This window comes from Danio rerio, chromosome 8, assembly GCF_049306965.1.
Source record: "Danio rerio strain Tuebingen ecotype United States chromosome 8, GRCz12tu, whole genome shotgun sequence".
In the NCBI taxonomy this organism is placed as follows: domain Eukaryota; kingdom Metazoa; phylum Chordata; class Actinopteri; order Cypriniformes; family Danionidae; genus Danio; species Danio rerio.
Window position 1 is genome coordinate 37,593,134 of NC_133183.1, and position 17,073 is coordinate 37,610,206.

Consider the following 17,073-nt stretch of genomic DNA (forward strand, 5'->3'; position numbering starts at 1 on the left):
CTGTTATCTGCAAAAGAGGAAACGCTACTGGAGTTGAATATTAAGATAGAAGAAGGAACGGACATTGATGATTTGGAGAATGAAGTTGAGAACGTGGAGGAATATAAAGGAAGGATAATCACTGTGAAAACCCGCGCGCACAGAGTGATACAGAAGAGCCGCGAAAGCAGCAGGCAGAGCAACACAGACCCCCCGCGACAAGGACAGACAGTTAAGTTACCGAAGTTAATTATTAACAAGTTTAACGGAGAAATTGGCCAATGGCAGGACTTTTGGAATCAATTTGACACAGCTATTCATAAAAATGACGCGCTGAGCAAAACGGAAAAGTTTAACTACTTAAAGACATATTTAACCGGCGCTGCTTCAAAGGCCATAGCGGGGCTGATGTTAACAGACAGTAATTACGACCATGCTATTGATCTGCTGCTGAATCGATTCGGACGAAAAGATCTGCTTATTAACGCGCATATGACCAAGCTCCTGAATCTCTGTCCCGTAAGGAAATCCCATGACGTCACTGCTCTGAGACAGCTATATGACGAGTGTGAAGTGCAGATCCGCAGCTTAGAGTCGCTGGGTGTCGTATCAGATGCCTATGGAAGCCTGTTATGTCCCGTTCTGCTACAGATGATTCCAGATGATATTGCTCTGCAGTACAGTCGTCAGAGGGGAAACAGTGATGAATGGAAAGTTGCAGAAATAATGAAATTCCTACAAGCTGAGATTTTAAGCAGAGAGAGAACTGTGCAGCTGCTTAAACCAAGTAACTACAAAGACAATCAAAGCTATCAGAAACCATTCAAAAAACAAGACACAGCATTTGAATTTAAGCAGAGAAAGCATCACATTCCATCAGCTGCAGTACTTCAAACTACCAGTCATAGACCACAAAGCTGTGTTTTCTGTGACAGCACAACACACAAAACAGAACTGTGTGCAGAAACTGATATTGCTACACGGAAAGAAAAATTGATGAAAATGGGACGATGTTTTTTGTGTCTAGGACCAAAACATATTGCAAGGTTCTGTAAAAGCAAAGTGAGCTGCAATTCATGTGGAAGCAGACATCACAGTGCTGTATGTGAGAAAAAAGAGAAAAATGCACCTGACAGTGTAGACAAAGATAATGTGGTTTCCTCCTTTACCTCACATTCATTAAAGATACAACCCACTAAACAAGACCACAGTGTGTTGCTGCAGACAGTCAGAGCTTGGGCTGAAGGGCCTGGTGGACGAATAAGCGTTCGGTGCTTATTAGATGGAGGCAGCCAGAGAAGCTTTATCAGTGAAAAGGCTGTCAGAGCTTTAAAATTACCTGTAATAAAACGAGAAACATTCACTCTACATACCTTTGGTTGTGCAGAACCAGTGACAACAAAGCGAAATACAGTGAAGGTAACTCTCCAGAACACCCAACACAGGGGGCAGAAAATTGAAATAGAAGCACTTCAGACACCCCAGGTGTGCACTGCTCTGATGAAAATTCCAGGTGGGCACATACAAGCAGAACTGAGAAGAAAAGGGCTGCAGATAGCAGATTACCAAGATGACAATGCTTGTGACACAGAGTTATCTGTGTTGATTGGTGCTGACTATTACTGGCACATAGTGTCAGGCCATGTGGAAAGAATAACAGATGCTCTTGTAGCTGTTGAAAGCATTTTCGGATGGTCAGTGCAGGGCCCAGTCAAAATGTCCAGTGTTGCTGATGCAGCATGTATGCATATTCAAGTCAATGAAGACACGCTGGTTTCAGATCACTTAAAAGCCTTCTGGGAAATTGAGTCTCTTGGTATAACCATGAAGCAGACAGACAGCGCTGAGGAAGAGGAAGCTCTTCACAAATTTGAAAAGACAACTCAGTACAAAAATGGCCGATATGAAGTTGAGTTGCCATGGCGACCTGACAAACCAGAACTCCCTGATAACTACAGGATTGCTAAGAAGAGATTTGAGGGCCTGAAAAAAAGGTTGCAGTCAGATGTAGTTTTGTATCACAGATATAATGAAGTTGTGTGTGATTACCTTGAGCAGGGCATTGTCGAAGAAGTTGCGGAGGATCAGTCATCTCAGCCCACTGCAAAATATTACATGCCTCATCATGCTGTTCTGCGTGAAGACAAGGTAACAACAAAGCTCAGAGTGGTGTTTGATGCATCATAACATGAAACTGATTCTCCATCACTAAATGACTGTTTGCTAACTGGTCCTAATCTGAACCCAGATCTTCTCAGCATATTAATCAAATTCAGACTGAATGCAATCGCATTTACAGCAGACATCAAGAAGGCTTTCTTGCAGATTTCTCTTGCTGAGAAGGACAGGGATGCAGTACGATTTCTCTGGCTTGCTGTGCCACCACACGAGGATAAAGGCGAGAAGCTGCGTGTGCTACGGATGACGAGAGTGGTGTTTGGAGTGTCCCCCAGCCCATTTCTCCTTGCAGCTACCGTGAGAAAGCATCTGAAGAAATATGAAGAGCAGAATCCTGAGGTAGTAAACATAATAAAAGAATCACTATATGTTGATGATTTCATCTCAAGTGCAAGTGATGTTGAAAAGGCCTTCTCCATAACAACTACTGCAAAACAGATTATGTCAACTGCTGGCATGGACCTGTGCAAATGGACAACCAACTGTCATGTGTTAAAGGAAAAATGGAAAACAGTGAGAAATGACATTGTTCCAGATAAAGAAATGCCAGGATCTGTATTGAAGGTATTAGGCCTGGTTTGGAGAACTGAGACAGATGACTTTGTCTTTGATTTGACTGCATTACTAGATGCTGTAGCAAAGGGAGAGAACACAAAAAGAGCCATTCTGAAACTCTCTGCTCGCATATTCGACCCAATAGGATTCCTCACTCCCTTCACTGTGCGAGTAAAATGCCTATTTCAAGAGATGTGGACGCGTGGTCTCGGCTGGGATGAGGAGCTGCCTGCAGACATTGAAAAGGAATGGAGAAAATGGTGCTCAGAGCTAGCACAGATCCACCACATAGTCATCCCGCGCTGGTATGGAATAACATCCGAGCACAGACATGATGCACAGCAACTTCACGTGTTCTGTGATGCAAGTGAAAGAGCCTATAGTGCTGCTGCCTACCTGTTACTAGAGCTGAATGATGGAACAAAGACTACTTGCCTTGTCGCTTCCAAGTCCAGGGTAGCGCCTTTGAAGAAAATGTCACTGCCACGTCTTGAGCTTATGGGTGCGGTGATTGGTGCAAGACTAGGAAACAGCTTGTTAAAACCGATGAATATGGATCCCCAATCACTTCACATGTAGACTGATTCTATGATCGTACTACAGTGGATTCAAAGTCCAGCTCACAAGTGGAAACAGTTTGTGTCAAACAGAGTGGCTGAAATACAGTCTATAACTAACCCTGCAATGTGGTCACACTGTAGGAGCAAAGACAATCCCGCAGACTTTCCCACTAGAGGTCAGACTGTGACTAATCTAAAGGAAAATGAACTTTGGTGGAAGGGACCTCAGTTTCTGACAGCACAGGGTTCAGTGGAAATGAGTGATGAAAATCAAGATGAAGAGGTGAGTGATGAATTAGAAGTTCAGCAGATCACTGTGCAACTTAACAGTTGCGAGGACAACAGTGGAATGGAACCTTTGTTAAATTTAGCAAAGTACAGTAAACTGAACAGAGTATTGCGAATAACTGCTTGGATCAAGAGGTTCATGCACAACAGTAAATCAAGCTCTAAAAGACGCGGTGAGTTAACTGCAGATGAAATGTTTGAGGCTGAAAAGTACTGGATTAAAGTGACACAAGACAGCAACTTCAGGCATGAGATTACTTTGCTAAAAGCTCACAAAGGCCTAAATGCGGACTCAAAAATAAGAGAACTGAAACCTTTCCTGGATGACGATGAATTAATCTGTGTTGGAGGCAGACTGCAACAATCAGAATTCAGTTACAGGGAAAAGCACCCATGGATTCTACCTAAAAGGGCCAGGTACTGTGAGCTGCTAGTGCAGCACAACCATGAATTAACTATGCATTCAGGTTTAAGAGACACTCTAGTACAAATTAGGAGTAAATACTGGATTTTACAAGGCCGACAACTTGTGAAAACTATTCTGTCAAAATGTGCTGTGTGCAAAAGATTTAAAGCAAAGCCCTCACAACAGGACACTGCCCCCTTGCCCCGAGATAGGATAGTAGAGACCCCTCCATTTGAAGTGACTGGCATTGATTTTGCAGGTCCTCTGTATGTAAAAAATGATCGTGTGTTATGCAAGGCCTACATTGCATTGTTCACATGTGCCGTCACCAGAGCAGTGCACTTGGAGCTGGTTTCAAGCCAATCAACAGAAAGCTTCCTGCTAGCACTTAAGCGATTTGTATCTAGAAGAGGACTGTGCAAGATAATTTATTCAGACAATGCCAAAACATTCAAAAGAGCCAATCAAGATCTTAGTGAGCTGTGGCAAACAATTAAAGATCCTCAAGTTCTAGAATATTTCTCAGGGAAGGGCATCATCTGGCGTTTCATCGTAGAGCGAGCAGCCTGGTGGGGCGGCTTTTGGGAGAGGTTAGTACGATCTGTGAAGACGTGTCTGAGAAAGGTGCTTGGGAGAGCATCACTAACTTTCGAAGAGATGTGTACACTACTTACAGAAGTAGAAGCTGTACTTAACTCCAGACCACTTACCTTTGTCAATAATGAACTTGATGAGCCACAGCCACTTACACCTGCACACTTTCTAGTTGGCGAGCGACTAACTTCACTGCCACCAAAACCATTTCCTGCGGACTATGATCACCCCACTGTGAACAAAGAGGATATGACACGGAGATGGAGATACAGGAATCGACTCATAACCGTCCTGTGGAACCGCTGGAGAAAGGACTATCTGTTAGACCTAAAATCTGCACATTCGTGCCGCATACAGAAACCTACTGAGCTGAAAATTGGGGACATTGTTCTCATTGGAGAAGCTAACATGCCAAGACAATCTTGGAAGTTAGGAAAAATTGAACTTTTGTTTCCAGGGCGAGATGGTAAAGTTCGAGCATGTGCTGTTCGCACATCTGCAGGGACTGTTTTGAGAAGACCAATTCAATTGCTATATGCATTAGAGATTGAGTAGATGAACAGTTGTTCATGGGGGGGAGGATGTTATGACTTAAATTGATATATATGCAAGAGTGATTAATTAATGCTCCATTTATCGTTTAATTGTCATAAAGTGACTTTATTTACCTTTTTATTTATATATGCTGTTTTGCTTTAAGAACAGTTTTCCTATGATGCTTAGCGCTACTGAAAGCGCGCCTGTAACCATTGGCAACTGACTCAGTGTGAGAGAGAGTGTGTGTTCGGAGTTTCGCTCCTGCTTCAGTATACAAAAACTTCAGTAAACAGTTCATTTTCGTTCTAAACAAAGTTTTCCAGTCGTCATTATTGCTGCTAGATGAAAAGACAGAACAACAAGCAACACACACACACACACACATATATATATATATATATCCATGGGCCACTGTAAAGTAATATGGTTCTGTCATAACGTTTTGAATGAAAATCTGCATTTGGATAAGACACCTTTAGTATAGTTTTGATTTTAAGGCATAATAAAGATCAAATGCAAGTACGAGTGGATTTACATTGAAAATTTCAAACGCATCAAGAAAACCATGTGCTAAGGAAATTTCAAACCATTTGGAACGCACAGAGACGAGCTTTTGTGCAAAAATGAACTTAAAGGTGCCTTTAAAAAAGTGTCAAAGTACTTTTGAAAACAAAAAAGCAAACCCCCAATAGGTGGCAGCAAGAGGCCGCTTTATTTGAGTAAAGCATTGAACGATTCATTCAGCCAAAGAAGCCAATAGGATGAACGGACAGTTGAATCAATCCCTGAATCATCGACTCACCCGAGTCTTCTTGGCGAAGGCCTGAATCGTTCGTGCAGGGAAACGTCGCTGTGTATTATTCAGAGATGGCCAACTGTTCTGCTGTTTATTTTATTATACTTATCGCAATGATTTTACTACTACTATCAATAAAATTAATATGAATAATGATAATATTGCCGGAAGTTGTACAGCGCATGCGTCACGTGTTCATCATCAGCATCCATGACAACCGTCCTGTGGGTGTTGTTTGAATCTCGCTGTGTCGATTGGCATCTGATCTCTGCGTCCTCCGTGACAATTTTTCCAGATTATCGATATTATTGATCGTTGGATACGTCGATTGATCGCCCGCTGTTCCCGTCACTCAGGTTTGACCCTTTTTATTACGCTGTGCTTTGTGTTTGTGTTCAGTATGTCTTGTGTTCACTACAGGTTCCAGAGTCGACTCACCTACGACTCGCTCCAGTTTGAAGGCCTCAACATCAGCGCGGGGGAGCTGAAGCGGCAGATCATGAGGAGCAAGAGGCTGAAGTTCTGCCAGCTGAAGATCAGCAACGCCCAGACTGATGAAGGTGAGTTGAGGAAAAGACACTTCAACTGTTCTACGCTAACATTAGATGCGTTACATCAGACACTTCTGGAAGCTGTAAGGTGGTGCTGATGCTGACATGTAGGGATGTTTTGACTGTTTTAAAAGGCTAATGGCTCTCAAAGTATACCGTGCTCCATAATTATGTGCTGATTCTGATTTTATTTTGCTGTCAGAATACACAGATGATGCTCTCATCCCTAAAAACACGTCGGTCATCATCAGACGGATCCCTGCGGCGGGACTGAAGTCCTCAAACAGAAGATTTGTTGGGTAAGTGCTGTGAAATGAGCACACGCGTCCTCTGTTAGATGTTATATGAAGACTCCTGGTCTGTCCCTGGTGTTTTAGTCACACAAGCTCCTTTGTTTTGCAGACATCAAGCTGGACGCTGGCGTGAACCTTCACCTAGAGCTGATCCTTCACTCCTCTCACTGGAGCAGTTGTTGAAGGTATTGAACAAATGAATAGCACAATAGCAAAACGCAATGTAAAGCACACAATATACGCACACGCACTCAGCTTCTTAGGGAGATTTGAGATTGTTTGAAGGGTTGAGGGTGAAAAAGATTCAAATGTGCAAATGCCTGTGAAACAGACTGAGAATCTGGCTGAGGCAAAGGCGTCAGAGGAGGACAAGCTGAAAGCGGTGATGTACCAGTCCAGCCTGTGCTACTACTCCAGCAGGTGAGCGTTCAGACACTGACAGGTTTGCTTTGTGAGAGATGTCTGAGCTGATTCTCATGGTTCTGATGTTCACTAGTGAGGCCATGAGGCTGCTTGGGATCCCGGGACACCACATTAGGCACTGCCCCACTAATGTGGTAACTGGGTTTTCCAAGCTCACGGTTGCTGTGAACTTGAGCTCTTGTCCTCATCAGTCAGATTGTTTGCTCAGAGTTTGACTGTCACTCCTCAATTCACAGGGCAGCCGCTCCGCGCCGCACAAGCGCATCCGGAAGAGCACAGGGATTCCCCGCAGCTTCCTGTTGGAGGTGGACGACCCAGAGCGAAAGGGAGTCATGATAGACGGCAGCGGCAGATACGTCATTCCCATCATAGACGCGTGAGTAAACTGTACTTGGCATAGCCGCATGTTCTAGTGTTTGTCCAAATCTCACATGATGTCTGCTTGTGTGTGTTTGCGCTCGATCTGTTCAGTGAGGCCTATGCTGCTGAGAAGAGAAAGAGGCCGTCCTTCTCCTGCCAGACCGAGCCTTTGCCCTCCTCGTCCTCAGCAGGTGCGGCATCTTCGGTCCGGGACGCCGGAGGGAAACGGTCCCGCTCCCCATCTTCACCAGAGACGCGCGGCGACCAGAAGAGACCACGTCGCTGAGAGACCTTCATCCAAGAGACCTGGAGCCGACGTGTAAATATTGTACATAGTTTATTAATAAAAGATAATAAAGATTATAGCCGCATGAACTGTGTGGACTGGTTAACCTTCACTCCAGCAGTGCAACACACACACACACACACACACACACACGAATGAATTCATAAACACAATATCATGAAGTTTTGCTTTAATTTAGGAAAAGAGAAACTCTTCTGAGCTAAAATCTGATGGGTTTTTTTCAGCGTTCTTACTTCAGTCTTTAATGTCAGGTGATCCTTCAAATGTCAGTGTAAAGTGTTGAGTACACTATTAGTGCTCAGTCGTGTTTTTTTTTTTTTTTTTTTTTTTATAACTTTTTATTTGTAGTAGCAATAAACACAGTACAATGATACCACTTAAGAGAAAACATTTCCCACTGCTTAACATTTTTCTTTTTCACAAACTCTAAAGTAACAGAACACAAAAAAATAAAAAATATATAAAAATAAATAAAGGTTTCATCAAATACAATATATGAAAATAACAGTAAAATGGTAACATAAATAATATCAATACTAAATTTCCATAGGTCAGAGAGGGTCAAATCTTTATTTATTCATTCAACTTTAGGTTATTATCAACTGTGAATTACTAATTTAAAAAGATGATTGAGAGGGGGAGTGCAATGGGTCGTAAATTGAAAAAATGTTTGTTATGTGGATGGGAATTAGATAGTAATAGTTTTATATTTCTATGAAGATTGGATGGAGCAATCTAACGTAATCAGTCCACTTGGACCAGATGTTTCTAAATGTATTAATTTGGAGTCGAAGGGAGAATGTAATTTTTTCCATCACATAGATATTATATACTATCTCTAGCCATTCTTGGGTTGTTGGGGATTCAGGAAGTAACCAGTGTCTTGTAATTGCTTTTTTGGCTGCGAGTATTAAAATATCAAGTAAGTATTTATCAGATTTACATATTTGGATATCAGAGCTTCCAAAATAAATAACTATAAATTGAAAGGGTAGTGTAATATTAAGTATGTTTTCTATTACTCCATGTACTTCTACCCAAAAATGTTTTATTACTGGACATTCCCAAAAAATGTGCCAGTGATTAGGTTCCTGAGACCCGCATAGTCTCCAGCACTTAGTGTTCTTTCCTGTGGTGTATGCTCTTTGTTTTGGCGTGATGAAAAATCTCATTAGACATTTCCATCCAAATTCTCTCCACATATGTGAATTAGTACATTTTGATGTAAATCTACATATGTCTAACCATTCTTCCACCGTAATAATGGCATTACTTTCCTTTCCCCATTTTTCTTTAACATATTCTGTTGAATGGGGTTTAATCGATCTAAATCCTTTATAAAGTTTTGAAATTATACCTTTACTCCCACTGCCTTTGTAGGCATCTATAAAAATTTTCAGTATTGAGTCATCCAGATCTGTTTTAATTTTAATATTATTTTCAAAGTGGTTACGTAATTGAAGGTATCTATAAAAATCAGATTTATCCAGGTTATATTCTTTCTTCAGCCTTTCAAAATCTTTCAAAAGGCCTTTCTCTGTGAGTGAGTAGAATGTTAATATTCCTTTAGAAATCCAGGATTTAAATCTATAGTCCATTTGATTTGGTTTGAATTCAGTGTCATAAGCACACCATTGAATTATTTGTAGTTTATCATTCAGTTTGTATTCTTCTTTTATAATGTTCCAAATTTTTAATTGGGCTTTAATTCATAAATTTTGCGTTTTTTCTATGTATCCCCCCAGGTTTTTATGTGCCAATATCGCTTGTAATGGAGGATCATTCATTAGTGTAATTTCAATGTCTTTCCATTTTGCTTGATATGTTGGGTTACATAGGTTAACCAGATATTTAGTCTGGGCTGCATAAAAGTAATCCTTAAAGTAGGGTAAAGCCATTCCTCCTTGTTCCTTTGGAAGTTCTACTGTTTTTAATTTAATCCTTGGTTTTTTCCCCTGCCAAATGAATCTAGAAATGGTCTTGTTCAATTCTGACCAATGTGTTTGGGGTATTTCTGTTGGGAGAGCTTGGAATAAATAGAGGTATCGAGGAAGGACATTCACTCTTATTGCGTCAATTCTCTGGCTAAAGCTCAAGAAAGAAACGGCATTCCATCTGTATATATCATTTTTAATATTTATTAGTAGAGGATCATAATTTACTTTTGCCAATGTTGAAATCTCTTTTGTTAAATGAATTCCTAAGTATTTTAGTGATTTCTGATCCCATTTCATATTCAATTTGTCTTTTATAGTTACTGGGGGTGTATATTTAAAAGATAGGGTCTGTGTTTTTTGTATATTTAATTTATAACCTGCATAGGAACCAAATTTCTCCAGTAAAGTCATTAGTTCAGGAAGTGAGGTTGTGGGTGTGCTTAAATAAATCAAAATATCATCTGCATACAATGCCAGCTTGTGAATATCTCCATTTATGTTTATACCTTTAATATTTTTAGTTTGTCTTATCCATTGTGCCAAAGGTTCTATATATAGAGCAAATAACAATGGTGAGATTGGGCATCCTTGTCTTGTCCCACGTTGTAATGTTATGGTGTCTGTGAGGTATCCATTTATTTTTATCCGGGCTACTGGTTTATTGTAAATTGTACGAATGCCTTTTATAAAGTTTTCATGTATGCCAAATCTTTCAAGAGCTTTATATAAAAAAGACCAATTTACAGAGTCAAAAGCCTTCTCAAGACTGATTAAAAGAGCCTCCATTTTGTTCTGATATATATGATTTAGTATATGTAAGGATCTTCTAATATTATCATAAGTTTGTCTTTGCGAGATAAAACCTGTCTGATCTTTATGTATTAGCTGCGGAAGAATCTTTTCCAGTCTTTTGGCGAGAATGCCTGTGTATAATTTATAATCAACATTTAAGATCGAGATTGGCCTATATGAACCGCATTCTAATTTATCTTTCCCCTCCTTTGGTAAAACAGAGATTACTGCTTCATTCCATGATGGGGGCATCTTACCCTCTTTTATAGTGATATTGCACGCTTGGAGTAGGCTTGGAGTTAAGTTTGATCGAAAAGTTTTATACCATTCTGATGAAAACCCGTCGGGGCCAGGTGACTTATTTGATTTAAGATTAGAAATAGCGTTGACTAATTCAGTTTCAGTTATTTCAGCAGTTAATATTTTATTTTGTTCTTCTGTTACAACTGGTAGGTTGATAGAATCGAGAAATTGTTCTATTTGTTGGGCGTTCTTTAAATGTGGCTGAGTATACAAGAGCTCGTAATAGTTTTCAAAAGTCTTTTGTATTTCATGTTGTTTGTGTAGTGTATTTTTAGAATTCAAATCCCTTATTTTGTATATTGATCTCTCAATTTGTTGTTTTTGCATCCTTCTTGCTAACAATTTAGTGCCCTTTGGACCAGATTCATAGCATTTTTGTTTTGTAAAATTAATCTTTCTTTCAATTTCTTGTGCATATATTAAATTTATCTCGTTTCTGATTTTCTTTATTTTAGTCATTAAATCAGATTTTTTTTCCTTCTTATGTTGTAATTCCAGATCTTTTAGTTCTTCATTAAGGTTTGTTAATTTTAATCGTTTTTGTTTCTTTTCTTGAGCACATAGTGATATGATTCTACCTCTAATGACTGCTTTTAATGTATCCCATAATATGGCTGGGTTAACTTCTCCATTATCATTCTCTGTAAAAAATAACTTTATATCTTCCTTAATTTGAGTTTGAAATTGTTGATTATTCAGCATATTTGTATTTAATCTCCACAATGTTCTTCCTGGATTATCTCTAATATGTATAGTACAAGAGAGAGGGGCGTGATCAGATAGGTCAATCGTTCCAATATCACAGGTTTGTACTCTATGTCGATCTCGCTTGAGTACAAAAAAATAATCTATTCGTGAGTATACATCATGGGGGTTTGAGTAAAAAGTGTAGTCACGGCCTGTTGGATAAAGATCTCTCCAGAGATCTACTATACCTAGCTCATTCATTACAATTTTTATTTTTTTATGTAGGGGTGTGAGTTTAGAGTTTTTTGATGAATCTAGATTTGGATTAAGACGGATATTCCAATCTCCACCACATATAACAATTCCTTTGCCTTCTATCATTAAGTCAATTATTTTCCTATAGAAAGATAACTTGCTTCCTGGGGGAGCATATACATTACATACAGTTATATTAATATCTTCAACTTTCCCTTTTACTGAAATATATCTCCCTTCCTTGTCTGAAATTTCTGAGAGGTGTTCAAATGGTATTTTTTGCGAAATTAATATTGCTACTCCCCTTCTATGTCCTGATTTGTAAGAAGAATAATACACTTTGGAAAATCCCATTCTCTTTAATTTTTCATGTTCTATTGGTGTAAGGTGTGTCTCTTGTAACAACACTATCCCTGCATTTTCTTTTTTCATTTTTAACAGTATTTGACTCCTCTTAGCTGGATTCAACACTCCATTTACATTAAATGTAATAACTTTAAGATTACCTTTATTCATATTTTTGTAGTTTACTAACCAATTTAATTCCCCTCTGCGTCTCTCTTATTGACCGTAGTGTATATTTTGACATTGCCTCTCTTAAATTATAGATACTAAACTGATACCAAATTAGAACAATTTTAAAGAACATTACACCACCGTAACTAACAAGAACAGTTGCTTCCGGTGTAGAGGCTCGATTCTAAAGAGCCTTATGGGGCTTACTGAGTTTTAAGCCTCCGTAAGGGAAATGTCCACTTTATTCAAGAAGTGGGGCCCTATTAATTGGTCGTAAATTAGTCCAGACAACACAAAAAAAAAAGTCTAACTCCAAAAGAAAATTATCCTCGGATGACAGTCAATCATTAAGTACCGACATTTTCAAACATTATTCGAACGCAATTAGGAATATAACGTTATTCATTCAGATGATTGTTTCAAAAACAGTCAGATAGGATAAAATATTGGTGTGAAAGACATATGAGATCTTAGCTGTTTTCCTGGATTAGATGTATAGAATTCCGTTTTTGTTCATTTTCTAAATTGCTTAAGCTTCTCCTTATACTGACTGCGGGAAGCTTTTTTGGGTTGTGCGTCACCGGCCACCTCTCCGTATCTCTGATCTTCTCCCCGGTCCCGTCGTTTCAGTACCGGTTGCCAGGTGGTTAGTTGTTTAGCTGTAATTTCCTCCTGTTCTATTGCCACGGAAGGTTTCACCACCGCGACCGTAAATCCACGCTTGACCAAGTCTTTCGTTGCCTCCGTCGCACTCTGGTACAGTTGGGTGCCATCCTCATAGAAAACACGCATCCTTGCCGGGTATGGGGTCTGGAATTTTATTTGCTTCTCCTTCAATACTTTCTTGACTTCGACATACTCTCCTCGCTTTTTAAGCACCTCTAAAGGGAAGTCGTGGTCTACGAAGAAACGAGTGTGATTAAAATACACCTTTTTTCTCTGCCAGGCCTTTCGAAGCACTTCTTCTTTCGTCCGGTAGCTCGAAAATTTCACTACTTTTGAGCGTGGCTTTGCCTCCGGGTTACTGGGTTTCGGTTGTAACGCTCGATGTGCTCGTTCAATTCCAAGTTCACGGTCCCGGGGTAAGTCCAATGCGTTTTTCAGCAAATTATTTAGAAACTCGATCATGTCTGTGCCTTCCTTGTCTTCAGGTATACCGTAAATCCTTAGATTATCTCTGCGTGCCCGTCCTTCCTGATCGAGCACTCTGGCTTCCAGATTAGCTTGGCGCTGTATGAGGCGTTTGATTAGCGTCGATGCTAATTGTAGCGTGGTCTCGGTCTCTTCAATTCTTTCCTCAGCCTCTTCCAGTCTATCGTTCGTTCTTTTTAAATCCTGTTTGAATTCGTCAAACTGCTCCATGTTATCCTTTCTGAATTCTCGAAGTTCGATGAGAATACACCGCAGACTGACCTCGGGGCCCTCTTCGCCATGAGGTGATGGTGTCCGGGAACGGCTTCTGTTTAACGTTACTTGACTTGTTTCAGGGTTGTTTTCCGATACATTCGATGTTATTTTGCTCCTTGTGGTGACCCCTTTCTCCATCATTACTTTAATACTCCCAAAGTTTCACAAAATCAGGTTTTAGGGGGTTATTTTGTTAACCGTCGGCGAGCTCGAAGATTAAGCAGTCATCCTGTCGGTGGCGCAACCGGAAGTCCTCTCTCAGTCGTGTTTTTCATAGTTACCAGTGCCGATGGAGTTTTTTGAAGCGTCATATTCTGCTGGAAACGTTTCATTTGAATGGTAATGTCCCATAAGCGGAGGTCTTGTGAGTAACTTCACAAGTCGGTCAAAGTCTACACCGGTGACAAGCTCATCTACTCCCAGAACCTGCTACTCTCTACCTACACGTTGTCAGCTGATGTTTCAAAACCTCAACACTCGCATACAGAACAGCCTCAGCGTCTGCACCTCTTATCGGCACTAGCTGCAAGTCTACACCCCCTCTGTCCAGAAGTGAGCACAGCCTCTTGGTACCATCCCAGCAAGCATTTTTTTGGGGTGTTTAAAGGTGCCAACTGACCATCAAAAGTAAAAATGACTCATTTTATCTCGTCCCAACAGGGAAACCACCAACAATAAAGAATGAGTTACTATCTGGTGTCATGGCTTTGCAATTAAAACAAGTTTAGTTATAATGGAGGTCATTGGGGGCAAAAACAGCCACTTGAACAATATGAACAATACATAAGGGTTAAAAGTCTAATAGACGGCTTGGTTAAAACCAGGCTAAATCTAGGCTGTCAGTGAGTGTGCACCCCTAACCCCGCCTCTCACAGTGACCTCACTAGCTCCGCTGAGTGCTTTGTGTCTCAGATTGCATGCAAGTCTGCAGCCAGATACTGCTGGAAGCTAGTCATCAAATACACAGGAACGAATGACTACAAGTGTCAATCTGTCTATTAAACTATCTAATCTGTCTAGTCAGTCTTTTATTATCTTTTATATGCAAAAATATTCATTCATAAAAACATATGTATATATGAACACTGGGTCAAATAGGGTCCGTGCATTTTAAATCTAATAACAAAAATAACCCAATGTTGGTTTTGTCCATATTTAAATGAACGTGTGTAAACGCACGCTTTGATCAAACCTTTTATTCCCCTTGATGATATTGTGCTTTTTTTTCCCCTCAATGCCCTCCAAAGTTTCAATGTTTGGCCGTGTCTGCCATATCTGTTTTGTTTTAAAAAAAAAAAGGAAAAAAAAGAATGCATCGGTTCCTGCATGTAGAATTCAGAAATCTCATGGCATTGAAAGAAAACTTGCAGCAGTTGAGTGCCGAGGTCAAAGGTCAGATGAGCAGGCATCACACCTGATAAACACCTGGGGAAACTGTACAGTAAAAAAACAAAACAAAAAAACAACAAGATTAAGAAATATTGCTTTAATTTGAGAGAGACAAAAAAAACTCTTCCGTGTTAAAATTTGATTTTTTTTTTTTTTTTGAATTTTTTTTTTTTTTTTATTGCAATAGTAACATTACATTACAACAAATACCGATACAAAACTGAAAGAAGTATAGTACAATCAATAGAAATATTACTTTTTGAAAAAAGTGGATTGTAACAAATTTAGAACAAATATAATAAATGTAAAAGAAATTAAAGGGAACAAGAGAGAGAAAAGAAGAAGAAAAATAAATAATTAAGGGCACATAAAGAAAAATTAAATTGTTGCAGAATATTAAATAAACCACATATTTTAGAAGTTTTAATAGCTTTCTTATTGTGAGAGTCTATGATGTTTTTTAAATAAAGAGCTAGTTCTCGTTTAAAAAATAAAAAATTAGGCTTACTATGAGTATATTTGCATTTGTGTATAAAAAACTTTCCAATAAATAAAATGAGGTTTATGCAAAAAGTTGCATTAAGGAATTCTTTTCCTTTAATATATAGCCCCAAAATAACATGACGATAGCTTAAAGAAAAATCACCACAAACCTTTTGGACAATTAAAGAGTTTACATCAGACCAAAAAGATTTAACAGTGGGACACTCCCAAAACAAGTGAGCAACAGATTCAGAAGAGGTTTCACAGAAAGTGCAAGAGATGTCAATGTCATTTTTGAATTTTTGTAAAAATTGTTTAACGGGATAAAACCTGTGAATAATTTTAAAAGATATTTCTGGGGGAGCGACCGGACATACGACCATTTAATATCATCAAATAGGTTGTTCCAATAAGAAATAGAAGAAGGATTTGTGATGATAAGGTCTAAAAATAAAGATCTGATTTTATGATTGGATTTTTTAGTGGAAAAACAAATAGAACCAACAGCAGTAGAATCAGGACTAAGGGAACAAGCAGAAATCAATGAATTATTATTATTATTATTTCTAAAAAGCATACAGATTTCAGAGGAGATGGCCTTACAAACTATATTAAATTCTTTTTTACATATGTCAAGACTATATCTTGCAGTAAAAACAGAGTAAGTAAATAAATTACCATTACTGTCAAATAACTGCTTTACTAATATCACACCGTTACTGAACCAATTATTAAAGAATATCGATTTCCTCTTATACAAAATATTACAATTGTTCCAAATTAAAAAATTGTGTGGCGAGAAATTGTGCTTATAAACAAGTTTCCAAGCCTGAAGCATTTGCTGATGAAAATTGGAAAGTTTGATAGGCAGTTTGTTAATTGAGAAATTACACATTAATAAAAAGTCAATGCCTCCTAATTGAGAAAAAATATAATTAGGAATTACATTCCAAATAGAAGATTGATTGTGGAGAAAGCGTTTAAGCCAATTTATTTTTAAGGTATTATTAAGTGAATCAAAATCTATGAAGTTTAAGCCACCCTTATTATAGGAATTTAAAATAACTGATTTTCTAACATAGTGCGTTTTATTCTTCCAAAGAAATTTAAACAGCATTACATCAATCAATTTACAGGTCGGTTTATCTACAAATAAAGAATGAGCCGCATAGGATAACCTAGAGATGCCTTCAGCTTTTGTAAGTAAAGTCCTACCTTTTAAAGATAAATCTCTTAGTAACCAAACATTAAATTTTTTTTTTGTTTTTTCTAATATAGGGTCAAAGTTTTCCTTACATCTTAGTTTTATGTCTTTTGTTATTCTAATTCCTAAATATTTTACATTCTCTTTGACAGGAATATTATAAATAGAGGTGGCAACACATTTTTTAATCGGAAGCAACTCACACTTATCAATATTAAGCTGAAGGCCAGAAGCATTAGTAAAAAACTGAAGAGACTTTAAAGCAATTGGGAT

The 17,073-nt window shown here is 38.7% G+C and overlaps 1 protein-coding gene across 2 annotated transcripts; it reads left to right on the forward strand.

Moving 5' to 3' along the window:
• The first annotated feature begins 5,614 nt into the window (after positions 1-5,614).
• Positions 5,615-8,786, forward strand: LOC141375712 (E3 ubiquitin-protein ligase RBBP6-like). Of its 2 annotated transcripts, XM_073910613.1 has the most exons (7): positions 5,921-6,453; positions 6,647-6,743; positions 6,847-6,922; positions 7,069-7,157; positions 7,234-7,294; positions 7,397-7,536; positions 7,632-8,786. In XM_073910613.1, exons 1-7 carry the CDS (start codon positions 6,294-6,296, stop codon positions 7,804-7,806), a joined length of 798 nt encoding a protein of 265 aa, XP_073766714.1. In that variant the 5' UTR covers positions 5,921-6,293; the 3' UTR covers positions 7,807-8,786. The 2 variants fall into 2 exon arrangements, with proteins under 2 accessions (XP_073766715.1, XP_073766714.1); XM_073910614.1 differs by lacking the exon at positions 7,234-7,294 and having other exon boundaries at positions 5,615-6,453; positions 7,632-7,893.
• The last annotated feature ends 8,287 nt before the right edge of the window (positions 8,787-17,073 follow it).